The 21,453-nt window shown below is 42.9% G+C and overlaps 1 protein-coding gene across 1 annotated transcript; it reads right to left on the bottom strand.

Moving 5' to 3' along the window:
• Positions 1 to 2,569: 2,569 nt before the first annotated feature.
• unc5b (unc-5 netrin receptor B) lies at positions 2,570 to 16,719 on the bottom strand. Its single transcript, XM_076077308.1, has 17 exons — positions 16,689 to 16,719; positions 15,939 to 16,169; positions 15,455 to 15,598; positions 14,925 to 15,028; positions 13,751 to 13,931; positions 13,203 to 13,370; positions 12,505 to 12,669; positions 10,460 to 10,492; positions 7,460 to 7,654; positions 6,655 to 7,023; positions 6,471 to 6,558; positions 5,851 to 6,025; positions 5,525 to 5,764; positions 4,559 to 4,708; positions 3,888 to 4,052; positions 3,588 to 3,766; positions 2,570 to 3,064 (listed from the first exon to the last, which is right to left on the bottom strand). The coding sequence occupies exons 1-17, from the start codon at positions 16,717 to 16,719 to the stop codon at positions 2,899 to 2,901; spliced, it is 2,784 nt and encodes a 927-aa protein (XP_075933423.1). The 3' UTR covers positions 2,570 to 2,898.
• Between the last annotated feature and the right edge of the window lie 4,734 nt (positions 16,720 to 21,453).

The following is a 21,453-nucleotide window of genomic DNA, read 5'->3' as shown; positions in this document are numbered from 1 at the left end:
AAAGCTTTCAAAGCTAAATGGACCTAAAGGGAATTTTCCAATGAGGTGTGAGGAAAAGAGGGACAGGCTGAGTAGCTCTCTATGTGCTGTGAAAATGGGGTGTAATTAATAAAAACACATGACATTCTTTTTCCTGCCAAGAAATTCCAAAGAAGCCTGCAGTTTGCTCGATGGATTTTATGAAAGTCGCTCGTATTAACTTTGATTTTGCATGTTTTAATTCAATAACAACAACACACAGACTATTGTTAAACTAAGAAATATAATTTATTGCATAAAAATTATATTTAGTTACAGGTAAGAAGGCTAGACGTATATTTACAATTGATACTTTACAGAGTTAAAATAAAGTCACTGAATCCATTTAGGTTTTTTTCATAAAAATGTCTGACTTCGTGAACAAAGGCTAAATATTTCTCTTTTATTGGAGCAAGGAAGAATCCAGTCCGGCTCCAGCATAAATGATCCAGAGCTATAGCCAAAGATCCAACAGATACTCGAGAAATCTGGACGAATAAACACTGTAGTCTACAGCTAGCCAGTCTCTGTAACAAGATTTGAGGAACGAAAAAAAAATAGTCCTGCAATGTTCAGGGATCCAAAGTTCTGAACCGGTTGCATTCAGTTATTTCCTCACAGACAAAGACCTGCAGGGCACGAGTTCATGGTATTAGTCACAACTTGTTTTGTAGCCATTGTACCGCACTTTGTTGTCTTCTACTATATGGGCTTTTTCAATAGTAACTCTCTTGGTCAGTGATCCAATCCTTCCGATCCAGTTGAAGAATTCCCACACATACCACTGGAACCAAAAATGTTAAACCACTCAAGAATACAAAATCAAAACCCTGTCAATGCCCTGATCTGAAAAAATAGAATTACTCTTCCAGGAAACAAAAGAAGTCAAAATGCTTCACTTTTCTTTTGTACTTGCATAGCACTTACAAAGAGAAATGACAGCTCTTAAGCGTGTGCACACACTGTACGTGCACACCCACCTGCCCACACGTACCCACACACTCACTCACTCACACTCACACACACACACACACGTGTGTTTTCAGTTCATTCACACAAAACAGTGACATGACTCACTGCTGTAGAGGGGGATACTGCCTGTGTTTTGGTTTTTGTGGTTTCAATGATACGAACACTTGTTTTGCTTTGAGGGAGAAAAAGACTCAAAAACACACAGAACTTAAGTATTAACAAAGTTAAACGATGAAGGTATTTCAATTTCCGTCTAACAATAACTGACAGAACAATATCGACAATGCAAAAAGCTTGAGGACCCTGACCACAAAGCAGGCGGCTTAGTAAAAAGGTTAACAATATGTTATAAAAATGAGACAAGGGAGACATAATGAGTTACAGGGCGGTGGATAGACAGATGGACACATAGATAAGTGGTGGACAGAGAATAGATTGAAACATAATGTATGAGTGTTGAGGTCAATTTTATGGTCCCTTGGTGCCTAGTTGATTCAAGGAAAGGCTAATCTACTCTGTAATATTCATCTCTGAACAATGGAAAACTGCCCTCAGTTACAGCAAAGCACAATGCCTAAGAAATACAGCATACAATATTTTCACCTGGACATTTGACCGCCTCTAATCGTGTTTTACAGAATACATTTTACATTTTGAAATAGATGCACCGTATTAAAAATAACAAACACACATGGTTTTGTTATTCACGACCGAGACATCCACTAAGCACATAGCTCTCCCATTTGGCCTGCTCTATTAGAGTTTAAAAAAACACAGCAGCTCAGCAGCCTAAATAAGCACCGATGATAGAACAGGTTCTGTATGATCGTAACAGCAATGACAATGAAATTAAAAAAAAATCCACAAATATGGATAATAACTTAAAGAGCGTTCCCCAAAGGAAACTTTTAAGGGATGACCAGAAAGCTCTTCTGCAGTTTATTCTCAACAGATCGGAGGAGTGTGGCAGAGCGATAGAAGAAAGAGGAACCCCCCCCCCCCCCTGTGAGGTGGAATGGTATGCCAAGGCTTTGAGGCATTTGTTGGTACAATATAAAGAGTCCGTCGGTCAAGGTATCCGTAAATTCTTAAATGAACGTCACAATTCACCCTCCTACCACAACTAAGAGGCAGCTCTTTTTCAAGCGCAAAGCGACACGCTCAAGCCCTCAGACCTTGAGGGTTCGGACCTCATGGGATTTGTTGACGGTCCAAGTGGTTGGACAAGAAATCCGAGTCTGATTCAGAGCCTGTTAATGACCAGTTTGTCTGTGTGTGTTGGAGTGTGTCTATAGCCTGAGGAGGTTTTAGACAGGTTGGCGCTGCCTGTCATTCACTGCACACACAGAATGACAATGCAGAAAACAAAAGCCCCTGCCATGAGGTGAGATGGTGTTAAATCATGCACTTTCATGCTGCAACTGAAACATGGCTAATCCCGTGTTAGCATTTGTCTGTTTGTGTTATTGTGCGTGCTTTAGTATTGAATACATGAATTTTGTTTGTTTGTCCCAAAGCTTTTGTTATTTATATACAAAAATAGCGTAATTTTCAATCTTTGAAGACGACAGTCAACACAACATATGACATTACTTTGCACCCATTTTACGCTTTCGTACCCTCAAATTGGTTTCACATCTTGCAGATGCAACATTGCTTTGGAGGATTCAGGCAGCATCAGAATAGCAGTTATCATAGGAATGGGTTACGGTGGGTATGTCGCTACAGTGGCTGATCGGGGGTCAGTGAAAAGGAAGATGAGGCAGAGGTAATACATTGCATGTGACGGAACCAAAATGCTCTGTGGGCTTATGGTTTGTGCATATTCATCGGCAGGTATTCTTATTTTCATCACGGTGGAGAGAAAAAAAAAAAAAAGTCTGGCTTGCTCTCTTGTTCCTTGACCAATCAACAATCCCCATCTGTTGTCATGACAACTAGCACCTCGCTTTTGCCCATTTCTTCCAGCGCAGTTGCCAGAGAGACCAGGTCTGCGTCAGCTTGGTGACAAGCTTCCCATAAGTCCAGTAGAACACCTGTGGGGCTGGGCTTTGTTGCAAAGTAGTTCAAGTACCTGAGGGAAAGAAAGACAAGTCTTAAGAAGAGTAAAGGAAGCTCTCCGTTATTGATTATAGACATTTTTAAGTCATTAAAACTGTATGTGGCAAATACTGCTGGTACTACTTCTTTTTGACAGTCCAAAATAAAGGCCCCAGTGACCATATTATATACCATATTTTACAAATCAGGATTAGCTAATTAGCAATGTGAAATATCTTCTCAATGTATTTGTATTAAGCAATGTATAACATGCACGGCTAAATCATATCCCTGAAGTTAATATTCAAGTCTTGTTTTCCAGATTTTTATCAGTATGACAAGGATATGACCCAATGTTTTTCACAGTTGCCTGTCTACATACATTTTTTTTTAAACATAACCCCATACATCTAACCTCAGACAGAGAATGGCTTCAAGCCTTCTTATACACAAATCTGAGTTATCACTTGACAGTAGGAACTAGGACCCCGAGTATCAACACTGGACTCGTGCATGACCAAGCTGCCTTTCACACATACATGTGAGGCAGATCTGACCTGTCAAAGCCCAGACTGCGTGCCAGGAGTCTCCAGTCACATCCTCGAGCACTGGGTGCATCCAAACTGGCACAGATCTTCTGGCGGATTGAGTCAGGCAAGCGAAAGGCATAGGGTCCCACTTGAGAGGAAGGCAGGCAGGTGCCTCCTGAGGGGAGCGGTGAGTGCGGGGGTAGAGTCTGGATCGACAGAGAAGGTGGGAAGCATTGAGACCAACCTCTGTATTTTGTTTTTGGCAAAACGGTGTGGCTTTCATTGCAATTGTATCTGCGTTTGCATTATCTAAGCTGTGACCATTACCTCCTGAATATCCGTATGAAGCTGGAATATCTGTCCCTCCCCTTCCACCTGTCGGACACAGATCTTACAGGTGAGCTGCGACACAGCCAGGCTTCCTCTCTCTAGGCTGAAGGTGCAGTGCAGGGGTCTCTGACTGCCGCTCCAGATGTGATAGAATGGGATCTCCTGTTAACACAGACAAATGTCAAGAAGGAAAGCTGAAAAAACATGGTCTCTCCAATGTGATACAAGTTATTTTGTCCTAAACAGCACAATCAGGAAAGATCAAGAAGACAGTTTCAATTCGAGGAAATCGCAATATGCTTTATATCGATATCGGGTGTTTCCACCAACTAGGTCTGGTTGCCAGAAGACAATTTATTACCTCAGCGAACTGTCCATAAATTAGGACCAGTATCAGATTTCTCCATTTCTTTTTTTCAGAGGAGGTTCAGACTGCAATCCCGTTGCAGCTGTGAATGCAGCGTAGCGCTTGTTTACAACAGAAGTGACTAGTCGACTAGCTGTGCTTCTTAAGAAGCACATTCACTAGTGAATCTTAGGCGTGAAGTGATACTGACAATTCATTAATAGTTTTAAGGATCGACATCATTCAAGCTGCTGCTGACTTGTGCTCTGTAGGCATGAACATAATCTATAGACACTATGCATATCAACAGGCTGTTATCTACCTGATACTTTGCCAGAAGTTTGCTTCTCCAGTGAGTGTGAGGGATGTCGTGGATGGACAGGCGCAGGTTGTGATAGCTGTCTTTGAACAGCAGAGGCTTGGGATCCTCCAGCAAAACTCCTCCCAGACTCCTCTCCAAATCCAGCACCTCCTGCAGAGAGGCAGAGAGAAGAAGGGCTTCGGAACACATTTATGTCATCATGGGTTCATCAGTCTAACACATTTCAAAACAGGTTTTCAAAAATACTTAATTAAAATGCATTGTGCATTCTCTTAGTTGAGGTCTCCAAATGGAAATGTGTGAGAGCTAACAGTCTGAAAGCTGTTTGAACTTTATCAGCCAGAAATCATGTAGTGTGATGCCAGTAAAATGCACACAGCATGCTCATGTTTACTACCCCGGCTGGTGTGTGAACACTTTATACATAAGGGACTGAGAGAGGGAAAAAAATCTAGCGTTAGCGAGTCCAAATTTCTCTGGATGGAGTGCGCACTTGCTGTTTACTTGGGGGTTTGTATTGTGCTGTACTATTTAGAGTTGTTGTTTCTAGTGGGTAAGGAAGATTCAATGTAATACCAGAATTTGATTTGGGCAAATAGGATGGGTAATTTTGTTTTGATTTTTATTTTGTGAATATTTGGAAAAGTGTGTTAAATGTTCTTTACGACCAAACAAAGCTCTATTTTAGCTGTACGCTACAACTAAAGCTGACTTGATAGATGTATTTACATTTTTTAAAACATCTAGTCTATTGTAGCTTGAAATAAATGACCAGTAAAGCACTTAATAATACTCACACCAAAAGTACAGTAATGCCAAATTGACTCGCACGTCAAAGAAATTAACAATCAGAAATGCAATGTGACAAAAGGAAAAAAGCAAGAAGAAGAAAAGTGGACAATAAAGGAGAGAGGTGACCAGACAAATGCAGACATTTTAACAGAATGACAAACACACAAGCAGCACCTTGAATGCATGTGGGGTGTCATGGATGCAGTAGATACGAAGGCTGAAGTCCAGGGAGAGGCAGGGTGCTCGAGGGGCGAACAGTGCCAACTGCAGGCGTTTGCAGGCGGGCTGCGGAGGGCAGGACTGGCCCACAAGACCGTATGTTCCCAGCTGCTCCATGAGAACATGACAACACTCCTCCTCCAGCTGCAAGTAGCACGGAGACGACAAAGTCTCCTCTCCTACTGTCAGCACCTCCTGAAAACAGATGCAAGTAGGGTTCAATGATGTAACATCGTCCAACGAGCTGCCCGTTATATTGTTCCAGTCGGAGGATGTCTCACCTCCCATGCCCCCTGGTGAGTCTGTGTCTTGAGTGTGAGGGACCAGTCAGGTGTAGGTGTGTCTAGCTGGGCACAGTGCGGCAAAGTAAGAACCACAGGACGATTCAGCAGCATACCGGATGGGCCACAGCTCACCACGGGACTTAGTACAGTCTGACTTCCCTCAGAGGGTAGCCTGTAAATGTAAATGTCACACGCACACACACACACACACACACACACACACACACACACACACACACACATACACATACACAGAGGGAGAACATCAGGTGTTTGCAACAGTTGCCAAAACATCACACTACATCTATAAAAGAACATCACGGCCACGACACGGTTTGGAACATGCTGGTATTGACGTACATGAGAAAAACTGAATGTGGAACTTCCAGAAAATTGGCAAAAAAATGAATATACTCCACTTTCAGTGTAGAAGTTGATACATTTTTTATCCTCAGAAAAAAAATGATAGAACTTTCAAACAAACTTCAAGTGATTCGCAGTAGGTGAGCCGTGCATGGGAAACACAAATTCTGATTGAGGTGAGCATGAGGTCTGTTCTGCCTTGTGGTTGTGAAGGAGATGAATGAAATAGAGGATTGGAGATGAAGGGCACTCACGTCGTTTTGTCCCACTTGTTGATAATAAGGTACATCTCATAGAACTTCCCCTGGGGTATTGTGCCAGGGGGGATCAGCAGACTCACACCTAAGGGAGAAGATGTCATGACTTATCTTATCCTATGGGTCATACACACTGGGTGTGAACCAGTGACATGTGATAGCTACAGGCAATATATATTACCTGTGTTGGGGATGGTAAGGCGTCCTCCCAGATTACCCAGGGTGGCGCTGGTGCTCAGCCCAGGCTCTCTGGAGAGGGTGTGGCTGTGGTAATCTCGCTCTCTACCCATAGTGCCCACTGACTTCAGGCTGAGGATCTCCCCATCACCTAAACACATGTCCGTGGGGAGCTTCAGCGAGGAAAGGGTGGAGCCATTATACACCTTGATTTTGAGACTTGGCAATGGGTCCAGCAAGGGAGAGGTGGTCATGGGGATTTTGTGGGGGCTGTCATTGACCCCCTGCTGCAGGGAGAAGAGCGGCCCACGGAAAGCCCCCGCTGTGGCTGTCAGATCCGGTGGAGCTGAGGGATGCAGAGGGTGAGGGTTATCTGCGGACGCGGGAGAGGAGAGCAGCTGTTCTCTTATCAACAGAAATGACACAGGCTGGGTGGAAAGTGCTAAAAGTGAGTGAAATGGATTAATGTTTCTAATTAATATTTAATGGCAAGAACAAGGGAAGGGATACCGTGACAAGTGCTTGAAATGTAAAAAAAAAAAAAATGTAATGCAGTAAAAGAATAGAGAATTGACTAAGCGAGAGGAGATAATGGTATAAAGAGAATTCATTTATGGGATGATATAAATAGCGGTGTGTTAATGAACTGAATTGTGAACAAGTGCTTCAATGAAGATGAGTAAAAACAAGAAAAGTTGGGGAAACAAACATAATGATAGGAAGGAAATTGTTTGTGAACGTGTACTGGATGGCGTATGTGCGAGAGAGTGTGTGTGTGTGTGTGTGTGTGTGTGTGTGTTTGAACCCACCCTGTCTGGGAGGCTTGTAGTTGCCAGGGTGGAAGGCGGCAGTGAGAGCAGACGACGAATCGGTGATGTCTCCATGGAGATGGCGGCATCTGCGGCGATATGCGAGCACTCCCACGCATAACACCAGAATCACACACAGCAGCAGGGCCCCCACCAGACCAGCATAGACTGCGACACCCATACCTGGGGGCAGCGCTGAAGGAGGGATAGAGAGGCAGACGGTCAAGACACCATACAGGGACACGTGGAAACAAACGGATACAAATGAAAGGGAAACACAAGAGGGAAGAAAACACAATTTACACAGAATATATCATCTGATTTACTACATATCAGTTGGAGCAGAAAGAAGTGTAAGTAAGTTATCGTAGTCTAAGTAAGTGCTGAAACGACTGGAATTTTGAGTTGGTCTTTGGGAAACTGTGACACCACTTCTGAATACACCAATACTGACTTTTTTTTTTTTTTTTACATGATTACTTGAAATATAACAATTAGATTGTTCGCTGATTACAATCAATGGTTGCAGCCCATTTATTTTACATGGGCAGTCTTAGTAGAAATTTTATTTTTAAGAGTCAACAATACTGACATTCTCACATATGTACATTGAAGTAGTTATTGGTCACTGGGCTTAAAGAGATCCTCCTTAGTATGATTCCAGTATAAGTGAAGGGGGGACAAAATCCACTGTCCTCGTTCTGTATGAAATAAGAATTAGATGACGCTAATGTGACGCTTCAGCAGTCCGACGTCAAATCAATGTATATCTTAAGTTACACTATTTTTAGTGCTTAATTCCTTTTCTGTGTTGCTTTCAAACTATCACGGCTCAGCAAGGAAACACTGTCCGGGAAATAAAAAGGAGATAATTAAGCCCTAAAACTGTAACTGTAGAAAATAATAGGAATCCTTTTTAGGTATATCAGGTATCATTAGGGCCATGATGTGACCGATCCACATTAAATACAGTTACTTTGTCAATGTCATTATAAAATTCACTGTTTCTACAAGTCATTGACTGATTTAGGCTTGCATCGCGTTACCTTATGCAAATGAAGCCAATGAGTTCCATGCAGTCGGGTATATGAATTTAAAAGTTGGGAGAAAGAGACCATTGGTATCAGGAGAGAAAAAGTTGGATTGGTACATCCTTGGAAAATATTCACTGACTAAGTCAGATTGTTGAAGCCTCATTTTAGCTTCAGTTGAACTTTAAAATGCATTTTTACACAGACACAGGACTTTGAATTTTGTCCGTCATCTGTTTCATAGGGAGGGGATAACTTCACAGCCAGTATGGACAGGAGAAATAATCACAGTGACTGATAACTCTTTCAGTATACTTGTGTGTGTGTGTGTGTGTGTTGCTTTAAGATAGACTTGAAAAAAACAACTATTCTATAAGTCTGGCAGTATGCCTGCTAGGATATACCCGGTGCTCAATTTGATTCTAGCTAAAGCTACTTTTTTTTTTGCTAAAGGAATCACTGAGGAAAGCAACAATAATAAACAGCTCCTCCTAGCCTGCAGGGGGGTGCATCTGACAACTAAAGTCTGCATGGATCGAACTGGTGGGGGATGGGTGGTTGGCCACAACTTCACCTGCTCCCTGTTGGGCTCCCTATCTTTTCTCCTGCTGAGTGATTGGCTGTGACTGGTCAGCAGGCCCACCACAGCCCAACACTAGCAGAGTCATACCCAACTCAGACACATGAGCCATTCACACCCCAGCAGAAAAGAGGAGCAGACAATGACCAAGGTTGGCGGGAGACAAAAAAAAAGAAGAGTGAACAAGAAGAGGAGGCAGAATAAACAGAGGAGGAGAGAGCTAGAGGAAAGGCAATTTGCCAAAAAAGATAGGAAGGAGTAAGATAAGGTTGTGATTTGTTGAGGGGACAGACGGATTATAAGTGTGGTGATGAGGAGAGGGGAGATAAGGATGGCGGTGCTTTAGGAAAAGGCCCATGTTAAAAGAGCAGGAGAGAGGGAGGAAGAAGTTGGAGGAAACAGACACTACAGAGCAGCAGTGAGAGTAGAAGAGAGGGTGGAGGAGAGGAAAGCCGGAGGCAGACGGGCTGGCAGAAGAGAGCTCCCGTGCTCACGTGGCGCGATGGAACCGAATCCGACAGCCATCTCCCCTAAGCCCACATCACATTGAGCTAGAGGAATTACCATCAGTTCGAAATGTAAACTATATCACAGATTAACTGAAAGTCAGACATAAATCAACTGTTTTTCTCCAGCAAGTGCTATGCTCCTACCTCATAGCCTACAGATTAATGGCGTTCAGTTTAGAGGCATGTCAGTTTGCTCCCTTCAGAACAGAGCTTGTAGATTTTTTTTTAACATGTTGGGTTAGAGACAGATTAACTGTTTTGGGGGCAATTTGTTGAATTACACCAACAACTATTAATCTTTGCTGTAATTGTATCTTTGTTTCCCGTTCAGTTTCAGTGAACTGCTATCAGAATCAAAATCAGGATCAGAAGCAGCTTTAGAAACTGTTTATTGCCAAGTACGTTACACATACAAGGAATTTGGCTAGGTGAATAGTGCATAGCAGTAAACACAGTGCAAGAGTATAAGACATCATTTAAAAATAGAAAATATGCAGTAAAATATAGTAAACAAACAAACAAGAGTAAGTTAAAACAAAAATGTAAAAAAAAAAGAAAAAGTTATGTAACCATGATAACATGGAGTCAGCTAAGAAACCTATGTTACACTTAGTCAACATAAAAGACAAGACGGGGTTACAACACTCATAAGAAGGCTTGACAAGAAGGTAAGGTGTGTCTTCACTGAACTCAATCTGAGATGACAAGGTGTGGATAGACAAAACGCTGCACACACTCCGCTTCACGTGCTAACACAGATGTTAGGACTCCTCATCTGTATTAGCACACGGACAGACAGACACACACACACACATGGTACAAACACAAACAATATGGTATGAAACAGTGAAAGAATGAAGTCATGGGAAGGTGAACTTACGATGGCTTGCATGTTCAATAGAAATCTTTTTATCTGTTTGAACAGGAGAAATAAAAACAAGTGAAGAAGAAAAGAAAAAAAACACAAGAACATAAAAATGGATGGACTAGTTGCTATGCAAATGAAAGATACAATAACATAATACAAAGCAGGAACGTGAAAGTAAACAATAGCTCATCAATATGAAAATAGAAATGTAAACATAAAAGGCGTACTGCAAGAAAGAAAACATATTTTGTATCTAAAAAACAATAACCTTTTCCTGAAATGCATGACAATATGCGGCATTGTGGAATGAAGTTCAATATAATTGTTTATATAATATAGAAAAAGAGAATAAAAGCCAATTCGAAATGACTGTGAAAGAGATTAGGATCATTTGGATGAGTGACAAAGTTAAAGACAGGCTTCAAAATGAACAAGGACGCTGGTGTTGTATGGTACATGAGGGAGGAAATGCAGATTAAAACAGTCTCTTTATACACCCCACAGGGTATGTTATCACCTTCATCATATGAAAAAAAAAAATCAACTATCCTGACAGGAACAATCTTTTCTGAAATAACCACCAATTTGAATCATCCCTGAGTGGTTTGATGAATGTCAAAACCGTCTTTCGCCACTTACTAGATCTCAAACCAAATAACTTTCTCTCCCAAGGATCATCAAAACACCAAATGGTTCCCTCCGACTTTTACATTCATTCAGCAGCAATTAAAACCTACCAGGAAGCAGCAGAGACGATGGTTTGTGGCGTCTCTGAGCATTTTACATTTATGACTGGGGTACTTCGCTGGTCCTCAAAGGGATCGACTACGAGTGAGTCATTAGAAGCAGCCATTGTTTGATTGACTAAAGCAAGGTCAGAGCGCAAAGAGTCATGATGTCATGAGGACAATTCGTGACCGCAAAATAATGATATTAATGTGCTGGGAAAGTAAATAAGTCAGTAACCTGCAGTGAGCCAAGTGACGCATTTACAGATTTCCAACAGCTTCCCAATTCCCCCCCTCTTCCAGAGCCACTTGAGTGCATGTTTTCCTGACAGCCTCCTGAGAATGCTCAGCTCTGACAAATCAGACAGTGTATTTGTCTAATCTGGCTGCTCCATAGAAGCCTGTTTATGTCAAGGCTTGCATGCATGTCTGATAGAGTTGAAGCACTGTGTGCAAATGATCCCCCCCCCCCCCCCCCCTCCTCTCATTACACATGCTTTTAAAAGGGTTGTCTGCATGCTTTTTTTTTTTTTTTGCATGTATATGTTTTTAAGCGTGTACTTGAATGTATTTCACTGCCTCTGTCGATGTGCGTCTCAGAGACTCTAATGCGCTGTCAGCTGGATTCCTCTCAGCTCCTCACGGGCTGCACATTGGGTGTCAGTGTGAGTCTAACTCACTCTCATATGCTCTTCCCTGTGCTAATTCTTCGACTTGGTCGTGTCATGCTCGCATCCCACTCCATGTGCTCCGTTAGCCTCCGCTTGCTTCTTCTCTCTTTCTCTCTCTCTCTCTCCATCTGTGCTCTTTAGATGTGGATCACTTGACTTCTCTCTTTGTGAACCAAAATTTATGAAACTCATAAACATCTGTCTGGATTTAGCTGTTTTGTTTTTTCATTTCTCTCTCTCTCTCTCTCTCTCTCTCTCTCGACATCATTGGCGCTTTCACCATGCTGCAGTGCCAAATCACCTAGAGAATGCAGTTCTACACAAAATAGTTTTGAAATGCAATACACCTTATGAAACTGTGAGCTATGACAAAAAATATCACCGCCTGCAACACTCACGATTATCAATAAAACAACCACCTGAAGCAACAAATTTGCCATTAGGGAGTTGAGCCTTATAGATACCGGTTTCTTTTAGATATTAGACAGTTGAACTATGTGCACTAATTAACTAAGTTCCTAGTTAATCAGTGGCAGATTTGCATAAACTGAAGAATTAGGATATATCACAAATGAATATATGTATATATGTCAAATATTTACTAACTTTTGACATTTAACAACCACCCCAGTTCAAACATATTGCTCAGGTGACTTACTGCGTGCACACAACCCCTCAGTGCAGTTTTTGCTTTCCATCATGCTGCCACTGCAGTGCTTTCCTCCGTTTCTAGGTGGGGGGGCTTGGCACTCGCGACTGCGCCAGTGGGTGCACTCTGTCCCACAGGCGGACCACTTTGCCCACTCTGTCCATCCTCCATCCACTGGAATGAGACAGCAGAGATGCGAGTCATTTTACAGCTAACCAACGGCTAAATACTTCCATCACTGCAGGTAGAGGGGAATCGGGCATGACTGTATAATGTGGCGCGATGCATATGTAGTGGTTGGAAGTGCATCATTTTGTAATTTGCAAAATGTATTCGATGGTATGTTTTTAAATCACTTTGGGGTCATGGTGGTCTGACGCACGGGTTGCAGCAATAAGTGGCAGAATGGTGTGTGACAGTAAATTGGATAACAGAAATCAGATGTTCCTGATTTCTTTCACGATGAAATCAAAGCAGCTACATGACCAAATGTTATTCTGTCCTTGTTGGAAAAAATAGTTTTTACGTTGAAAAAATGTGGGGGTCAACAGCCTGGTTTTTCCAGCATCTTATGTTCTAAAAGTTTGAAAATTCATCCCGGCACTTACTCGCAAAATACCCCATTTTGGAAATTCCCTGATATTTCAGTGCTTGACTACTTTGCCTGAAGATGTTATCAATAATACTGATGAGTATGTCATCGTCACCTGGGCAAAGTGTGGTGCAGGTCACTCTCTGGAAGGGCGGGCCTTCACAGAAGGCTCCTCCATTCAGAGGGGCCGGATTGGTGCAGCTGCGTGTTCGTCGCTGCCAGCCCCGCCCACACCGAGCGTTACACTCTGACCATTCGGTCCAGGAAGACCAGCCTCCGCTTACTGACAGAGACAGACAGGCAAGTGTGGCCGTTAATACCTTGGTCATCTTTAACATAATAATCAGGATATAAACCCATCAATCCATTATCCAACTACCAACCACTTTTATAGGCTTTGTATATACAGAAAATAGTTCCTGTTGATAGAGTATGGTGGTTTTCAAATTATATTTCATTTTTTTCATGTAAAAGTGCAAGATCCATAAAGTTAATTCAGTTATTTAATGTTTACATTTTGAGCTACTAAAGTATCTCATTTTGCAAGTCACTTATTTTCACTTAACACAGTGCATCGTGGATGATTTTGATTACTATGTTGAGCCATGATTCATAAACCAATCCCCCCAAAATGGAAGAGAAGGAAAAACGTGCGTGCGTTACCATAAACAATAAGAGTAGCCGTGCTGCTGCGTCTTTTGGCCACCACGTTACGAGCCACACAGGTGTAGTTGGCTGTGTCTGAGAGTCTGGCCTGTTTGATGATCAGATCATGATCGATGGTGATCAGGAAGTTGGAGTCCTGCGATGGATCAATGACATCCTCGTTCTTCAACCAGTCCACCTGTAGAGAGGCAGGCACGCACACAAATACTCAGGCTATTGAGACAAAGTGATCAAATTAATGAAAATAGAAAAAGTAACCACAGCAGCCCACATTTTAGTTGAAAAACTTAAAAAATCAATAATGTCTGCACTCTCGAACCTCCGTGTTAAAGCAATTTTGAATGATGGATTCTTTTAATTCTTTTGGCAGATAACTCTCCATATAAATGATTGTACAAATCAACACGGTGTGTATGCATAAACATGAGTCAGCACACCACACACAGAAGCATTCAGACAACTCTATACAGTATTTAGCCTTCACAACACGCTTCAATGCTGCAAAACACTGTCAATATATGATCATTTTTGGTTTGTTGATGAAAAATATAATTTGAGGCTTCTTTTGTCCAAACTCACATATATTTCTGAGACATCCTCTTTACTAATGGACATAATATCCTAGCGAACAAACACACGCAATAACTTTGTCATAAAACACATGGTAAAATTATTTTTACGTCACACAATAACAAGTTATTTAGCTACTGTAATGAACAATTCAGCCTGGCAGAACATAAATGTTTACTCGAATAATAAAAATCTAAATTTATAACTTGTTTTCTCTTTTTAATATATTGTTGCACTACTGTTTTATGAGAGAAATAAAACGTTTTGATATAGCGGCAGTTAAAGCAGCTTAATGTTAAAACATGACACAATGTGAATTTAAGCACAGCCTTTTTACCATCATATTATTACTGATCCACGTCGCTGGATAGACTTAAATCTCCCAAACTCAAATGCCCTTTACTATACTGCCTTTTGTATCATGTTTATGTTGCTCTCTAACTTATTATTTAGAGCTCAGCTTTCTTGCCTCCCTGGAGATACAGAGCTATTCAAAATACAAATGATCTCGCACTATTACCCTTCAGTATCATAAACACAAATGTAACCTCTGAAGTGATAGAAAAGCAATGGGAGTGGGGGGGAGGAGGTAGAGTTATACCTCGGCGGTGGGCATGCCTTCCGGGGGGCGACACTGAAGCAACACCTCCTGTTCGAGTCGCACCTCCCTCCCCAGTGGCTCCTGCTCAAAGTTCTTCCTCAGGTCTACAGGGGGCGACACAGATGTAGTCAGCAGTTAGTGAAGGCTGCCCTGTGACAGCAGTGAAACCCTGTGACATAGGCTGTCACACAAAAACACACACACACACACACACACGCACACACACACACACACACACCAGGCAAATCCCTCAAAAAGCCTCTGTCACTGTGTCTTGTTTTTTTCCCTTCATACCCTCATAAACATGCACACTGTCAATCACGCTATGCCACCCATTTCCACGAGGGACTAAGATGGGTAGCTACAGCAAATTTATTTGCATATATACTTAAGCTGACACATTTGACAAGCAAAAAGTCGGAAACACTTGGCCTTCTACTAGCTCCCTTCTTCACACACACACACACACACACACACACACACACACACACACACACACACACACACACACACACACACACGGTACTGACATGCAATGCGAACGTAGGCACGGTTGCTCTTGGTGGTTCCGGCGGAGCTCCAGGCCACACACTGGCACCAGTAGTCATCCAACCCAAACAGCTCCTCCACCTGAGTCCTCGACACCGAGATGTCCACCTCCCGCACCACCAGACCTGAGCAGGCAGAGACAGAGAGACAGAGAGAGAGAGAGAGAGAGAGAGAGAGACAGAGAGAGACAGAGAGAGAGAGAGATATTAGTGGGGCATATTTTTCACGGCGCATATAAATAATGCATTGGCTGCAGGCCAAATGCAATTAACGTGCACATAAAGTCCTATGGGAACTAATAGATTATGTAGTTGAAAATGAAGTTTGTATTGAGTATGATGTTTATGTCTGTGAAATACAAGGGGACATTACTATGTGTGTTTGTGTAGTTGTGTTTACAGTACACTTATCTGTATGGGTGTGTGTGTGTGTGTGTGTGTGTGTGTGTGTGTGTGTGTGAATTACCCGTGATCTGGTCCAGGCTCTCTCTGGTGACGTGATCGTTTTGATTGACCCATTCTCCGTTACATTTGAAGTAGATCTGGGTGGCCGGTGATGCCCGGCACCGTAGCTGGACTGGCCGGTTCTTTACGATGAAAGCGTCCTCCGGTTCCAGCAGGAATTCTGGGAGAGGTTCTGCTGGTGCCGACGGGAAAGAGTCGGGGAGAACCTCGGCCTCGCTGTAGTCGCTGCTCTCTGAAAACACAGAACACAGAAATGATTTAGATGCATTGCAATGGTAAGGCCTGACTTATAGTGTCCGCCTGCTGGAGGCGTACTCGAGCAGTGCAGCCTCATGAGTATTTTGATGGCTGCTCTGTGGCTGACCCTGTGCTTTGACCTAACTGTTGAGGGGGGTAAGAAATAAACAAAATGACAAATGTATCCCTCAGGGATCAATAACACCAAACACCTGAAGAGAATATATTATATGTGTGTATGACACCTTGTCTCAATCCAGCTTTCAACAACAAATCTGTCACCAGTGTTTCATGGCATACATTAAGGCAACGATTTTAGTGTATTTCAAGGTGTTGACAGTTTGCACTGTAAATGGACAGTTTGCACTGTAAATGGACAGTTTGCACTGTAAATGGAATGGCACGGTGACATTTTCGCCTCCTTGTATTTCCAGTAATCAGGTCAATGCAGGCCTCCTGCTCCGGTCTCTCTGGGAGAGTCCATGCCTCTCAGCTGGGGATGAGAGCTGCTGACCTTCCGCAGACCGGTCCTGTTGATCGCACATTATCCCCCGACATCCTCAATGTGACAAATTCCTCCTAGCACATGCTGCCAAGAGCTTCTCCTGGCAGGAAGGACACAATATTGCCGACCTCTTCGCTCTGACATGTTTCTTGAATAATCATGGGTAGAGATCCCAGGCAGTATATCAATGCTGGAATGTCATCGGCTACGATACTAGTTTGCACAACAGTAGATGGATTTAAGTATGTGTACTGATAACGTTGCTATGTACTACCTTGTTTTTGGCATGAATTGTCAAACAAATCACATCTCCAGCTGTTAACCCTTATATAGGGCTGCAGGATGGCAGACGATATGACGCAAGCTTACTCCGTGCCATAACTCCATTTGTCCATCCACTGAATTCTATCCTTGTGTGTTTGAGCAAAACACTGAAGCACTGGCAGACTGGCGAAGATCGTGTCACGTGACAGGATTACAGTATAGCCTCTGGCATGAACAATAATAACCTGACCACTGTATAGCTATAATGGTCTGCCTGGAACCTGATATGTATAGCACACAAACTATACTATACACTTCATTAAAGTATGTTTCAAAAACAGATGCCAGAAAAGTTCCATTATTTTAATGTCTAAACATCATCTACTATCAAAATCTCATCATCACTTTCTGACTTTGCCTTTCGGGGAATACAAGTTCTTACTAATTGTTAATGGATCCCACCTTCCAATACAAAACTTTGCTCCGCTTACGAAAATGAGCTGAATTCAATAAGCATTGAATGGAAGACAGAAGCAGAGTGCAGAAGATTGACAGGCTCGGCTCCAGTCAGTAGATGCCCTAAAGGTATGGGGATGTACAGCCCAGTGCACTTTCCTCCCCTGACTTACACACACACACTCGAGGGCATGACTTGTGGTGCTACAGTTTTTAAATCGTATTCTCTACATTCAGACAATCCAGACAGAAGTGGGAGGGCAAATGCGGCTACTTTTCCACAATGAGACTTAAAGCAGATACATTTGCAGTGTTCAGTTTTCAAAATGTATCAAGCCCAACTTGATCAGTTATTCCACAACCATGGAACAAGAGAAACTACTTAGAAAGATACCATCTCCTATTTTAAGAAAGGGAGCGCGTCCCCACCCCCATCCCACTGTTTCCCCTTGACAGACTGTCTGAAACATTAAGGGAAAGCAAAGAGGAACACTGAGCATGAAGGAAGTGGGAGAGAAAGTTGTGGCGTGATTCAAACCAAAGCCAACAGGGAGTTGTGGGATTCAAGAGGCTGTACCATCTTCAGACAAACGGACGGGACCATCTTTTGACCCAAATATTCTCCACCGCAAAAGGGCCGGTCTGAACAAAAAAAGCCGAAGCAGCACAGCTCATTGCCGGGTAGTGCTCTGGCCACAGGACAGGCAGAAAGGGCAACAGCTGCTCCAGGCCCAACAGCCATCCAGGATGGACCAGTCATCCTTAATCTGTCTCTCTCCATCCCGTCTCTACCGCAAACACATCCTTGTTCTTCTCCAGTGACTTCTTCTGGAAGGACCTGGCTTGCACCAACTACATTTGTTCCTGAACCGCTGACCCCAAACTGAACCCTCCCCACTCCAAGGTTTTACCCCACCTAGACCCCAGTGCTGTATCGTAAAAGAGGGAATACTTCTGGGGATGGGTGGGTAAGTGTGATCAGAAATATAAAAAAACATGATTACTGGTACATATATTAATAAGTAATGATATAATATAACCAATCAAAATGACAGATGATGTTTGCACTATTTTCATCTACCTAATCTGCTTATTTTTACTCGCAAATGTACTTCTCCATAGTTATAACTTGCATCGCTTAAACCTGCATATTTGCAGACGAGGCCAACCAGACTAATTTAAAACCTAATTATAAATGTTATCATATCGAAGGTATTTTCATGTCTGGCTTGCTGTAGTGTTATCCTGATCTCACCACTTAACCCTCTTCCCACAAAAACAATACCAGGGCTGGGAACCTGGCCATGGTAGACGCATCGGCAGACAGAGGAGTAGGAGGACATCTGCGAAGGGAGGGGGGGGGGGGGGGGGGGGGGACGACGAAATAATGTGCATTATCCTCTGTTGCTCTCCCACAGGTCTCTTCCTCTTTTCTCCCTGTTAAGGGAGTTTTTGGGGGAGTTTTTCCTGTTCCGATGCGAGGGTTCCGGGACAGAGGAAGTCACATGTGCACAGATTGTAAAGCCCTCTGAGGCAAATTTGTAATTTGTGATTTTGGGCAATACAAAAATTAATTGAATTGAATATATACTCCGTTAAACTATTCCTTGTTGTTAGACCTCCGAACCATCTGTGGGGAAAGAGCTCTATCCATTCAGCTGAATTATTATTCGTGTCTGTTCAATAAATATGTTTTTTTATATTTAAGAGTTTTCTCATCTCGTTTATTTCAAAAGATTATTTTCCACCACACAAGTCACGGTAGTACTGGATACACACAACAATTTTGTCGACTGATCGTTTTAATCTGTAAATGAGTTACTACACAAAGAATCATGCAAAAGAAGTTTCATGGAAATAATTCATTCAGCATGAAAAAGCTTTCAAAAATTACTAATTGACAAAAAAAAATATCTTAGTCAACCAAGATAGAGTCCACTAATCAAATAAAAGGGGACAGCCCTAATTCAAATGTACTTACTTAATATCTCTCTCACACACACACACACACACACACACACACACACACACACACACACACACACACACACACACACACACACACACACACACACACACACACACACACACACACACACACACACACACACACACACACACACACACACACACACACACACACACACACACACACACACACGTTGCTGCTCCTACAGGTTACACCCTGGGAGGTGTCCACACATACAAATAAGCATGTACAATACTATAACTTAACATGCAGGTAAAGACAAACAAATGTGGATAGAGAAAACTAACACATCTCAAAGTGATACTTATCCCTGAACATAAATCACATACATCACTGTGCGTCTCTCACAGTCCTCTCCTCTCTGTTTTCTCTCCCCACATCTCCTTGCTCTCCTCTTACTAAGCTGTCGCCTCCAGTATTTCAGACTTTGAATTCACAGTCAATAACCAATTGTGTTGCCCCTCCCCGCCCCTCACCCCCGCTCTTTCCCTTTGTCCGGCATTGATCGTTCGGTGTTCAAACATCGGCTGAAAAACACAGCCTGTCACTCTTCAGGCACGATGAGAGGGGGGACGGAGAGAGAGAGAGAGAGAGAGAGAGAGAGAGAGAGAGAGAGAGAGAGAGAGAGAGAGAGAGAGGAAGGCAGAGGAATAACGGCAGCAGAGACAGACAAACATAGAGAGACAGTGGTTCAGATGGAGACAGAATGGGAGGAGAGCCCTGCACACTATGCAGTGTGTGTGTGTGTGTCCTAGGGCCTGCAGTGAGGCACAGTTTAATTAAAACACTTTTGTATGACAGAGATAGGAGACAGACAGACAGCTTCTTTCTGTCCCCCTGTCTCTCTCTTGGATAATGGAGCTGGGGGTTTAAAGTGGAACCTGTGTTTTTGGGCCAGCATACAAACATCCATCAGAGCTCAGCAGCCGGCAATTTGTGCAGAATGGAGGAAGACAAGAACTCCTCGCCGTGCATCACAGCAAGTCTTTTATTACTCTAATGACAGACAGCAGACGGCTAGAAAGCAAACACAGGCTTCTGGGTCTTATTTTCCAGAGCACAAGATCGCAGGAACACACGCACGTAGACCCAGACACCAGATGACAACCTATGCTTATACAGTACATTCTCACCCACTCTTATTCATGTATGCTAAACTCATATATAGTATAGCTGAAGGAGTCCCCTCCTTCGGTGACTGTGTGTCGGAGTGCAGAGCTGCAGTTCAATGTAAATGAGAGTCGGAGTGACAGTGGAGGTGCGAGGCCACACGAGAAGGCAGGAGAGCGTAGGAGAGAGGTAGAGGGAATCTGGATAGAGGTGACAAGATGGGAAAACAGGAAGGCTGGCCAAAGACGGGTCAAGAGACACTAAGAGACAAGTGGAGACGATGGAGACAACAGAGCACACAATACTGGACTGCCATAATAAGTGGCAAGAAAAATGAATCACAGCAATGTCTGTCTTTGTCTCAACCTGACGTGGAAACTTGTTCTTTCTGCCCTCTGTCTTTCTCCACCCTCTCTTTTTTCTCACACACACACACACACACACACACACACACACACACACACACACACACACACACACACACACACACACACACACACACACACACACACACACACACACACACACACACACACACACACACACACACACACACACACACACACACACACACACACACACACATAATTTTCTTGGCCCCAGCGCCTCTAGCCAAAGTGGAATCTAGAGTGTCAGTACTTTATCATTACCTTTACAGAGTTAGTCATTACTGTCCTCTCCAGTGCCTTCGCTATCCCAACACTGCACTCAGTGGGGGAAAAGAGAGAATAAAGCATCGGAAGAAGAATACTTCGAAGCAGCCTAACAACAGAACAACACTATAAGAGACATTGGGTCAGGTTGTGTTTGGAAAGATCAGGAATCTTTCTTTTCTTAGGTGTCCTATAAGGTCAAAAACAAAACAAACAACAGCACAATGTCACACCACCTCCCTTCTGCTTTTCAGTTTGGTGTCTGACATTGGAGTGCTTTTATTCTGGCCCTCCCCTGACT

Source organism: Anarhichas minor, unplaced genomic scaffold (assembly GCF_050575085.1).
Source record: "Anarhichas minor isolate MPS153535 unplaced genomic scaffold, ASM5057508v1 ptg000058l, whole genome shotgun sequence".
Lineage (NCBI taxonomy): Eukaryota > Metazoa > Chordata > Actinopteri > Perciformes > Anarhichadidae > Anarhichas > Anarhichas minor.
Note: the sequence above shows the minus strand (reverse complement) of the source record. Positions and strands in the feature narration are given on the sequence as shown.

Bases quoted from the DNA above. Each gene is read 5' to 3' on its own strand.
- unc5b (XM_076077308.1), bottom strand. From the start codon at position 16,719: ATGTGCGATCAACAGGACCGGTCTGCGGAAG. The intron at 10,493-12,504 runs GTAAGTCACCTG...CTGTTCAAACAG, and splicing joins TGAGGGGTTGTGTGCACGCA to ATAAAAAGATTTCTATTGAA. The intron at 7,655-10,459 runs GTAAGTTCACCT...TCCCTCCTTCAG, and splicing joins TATTGAACATGCAAGCCATC to CGCTGCCCCCAGGTATGGGT.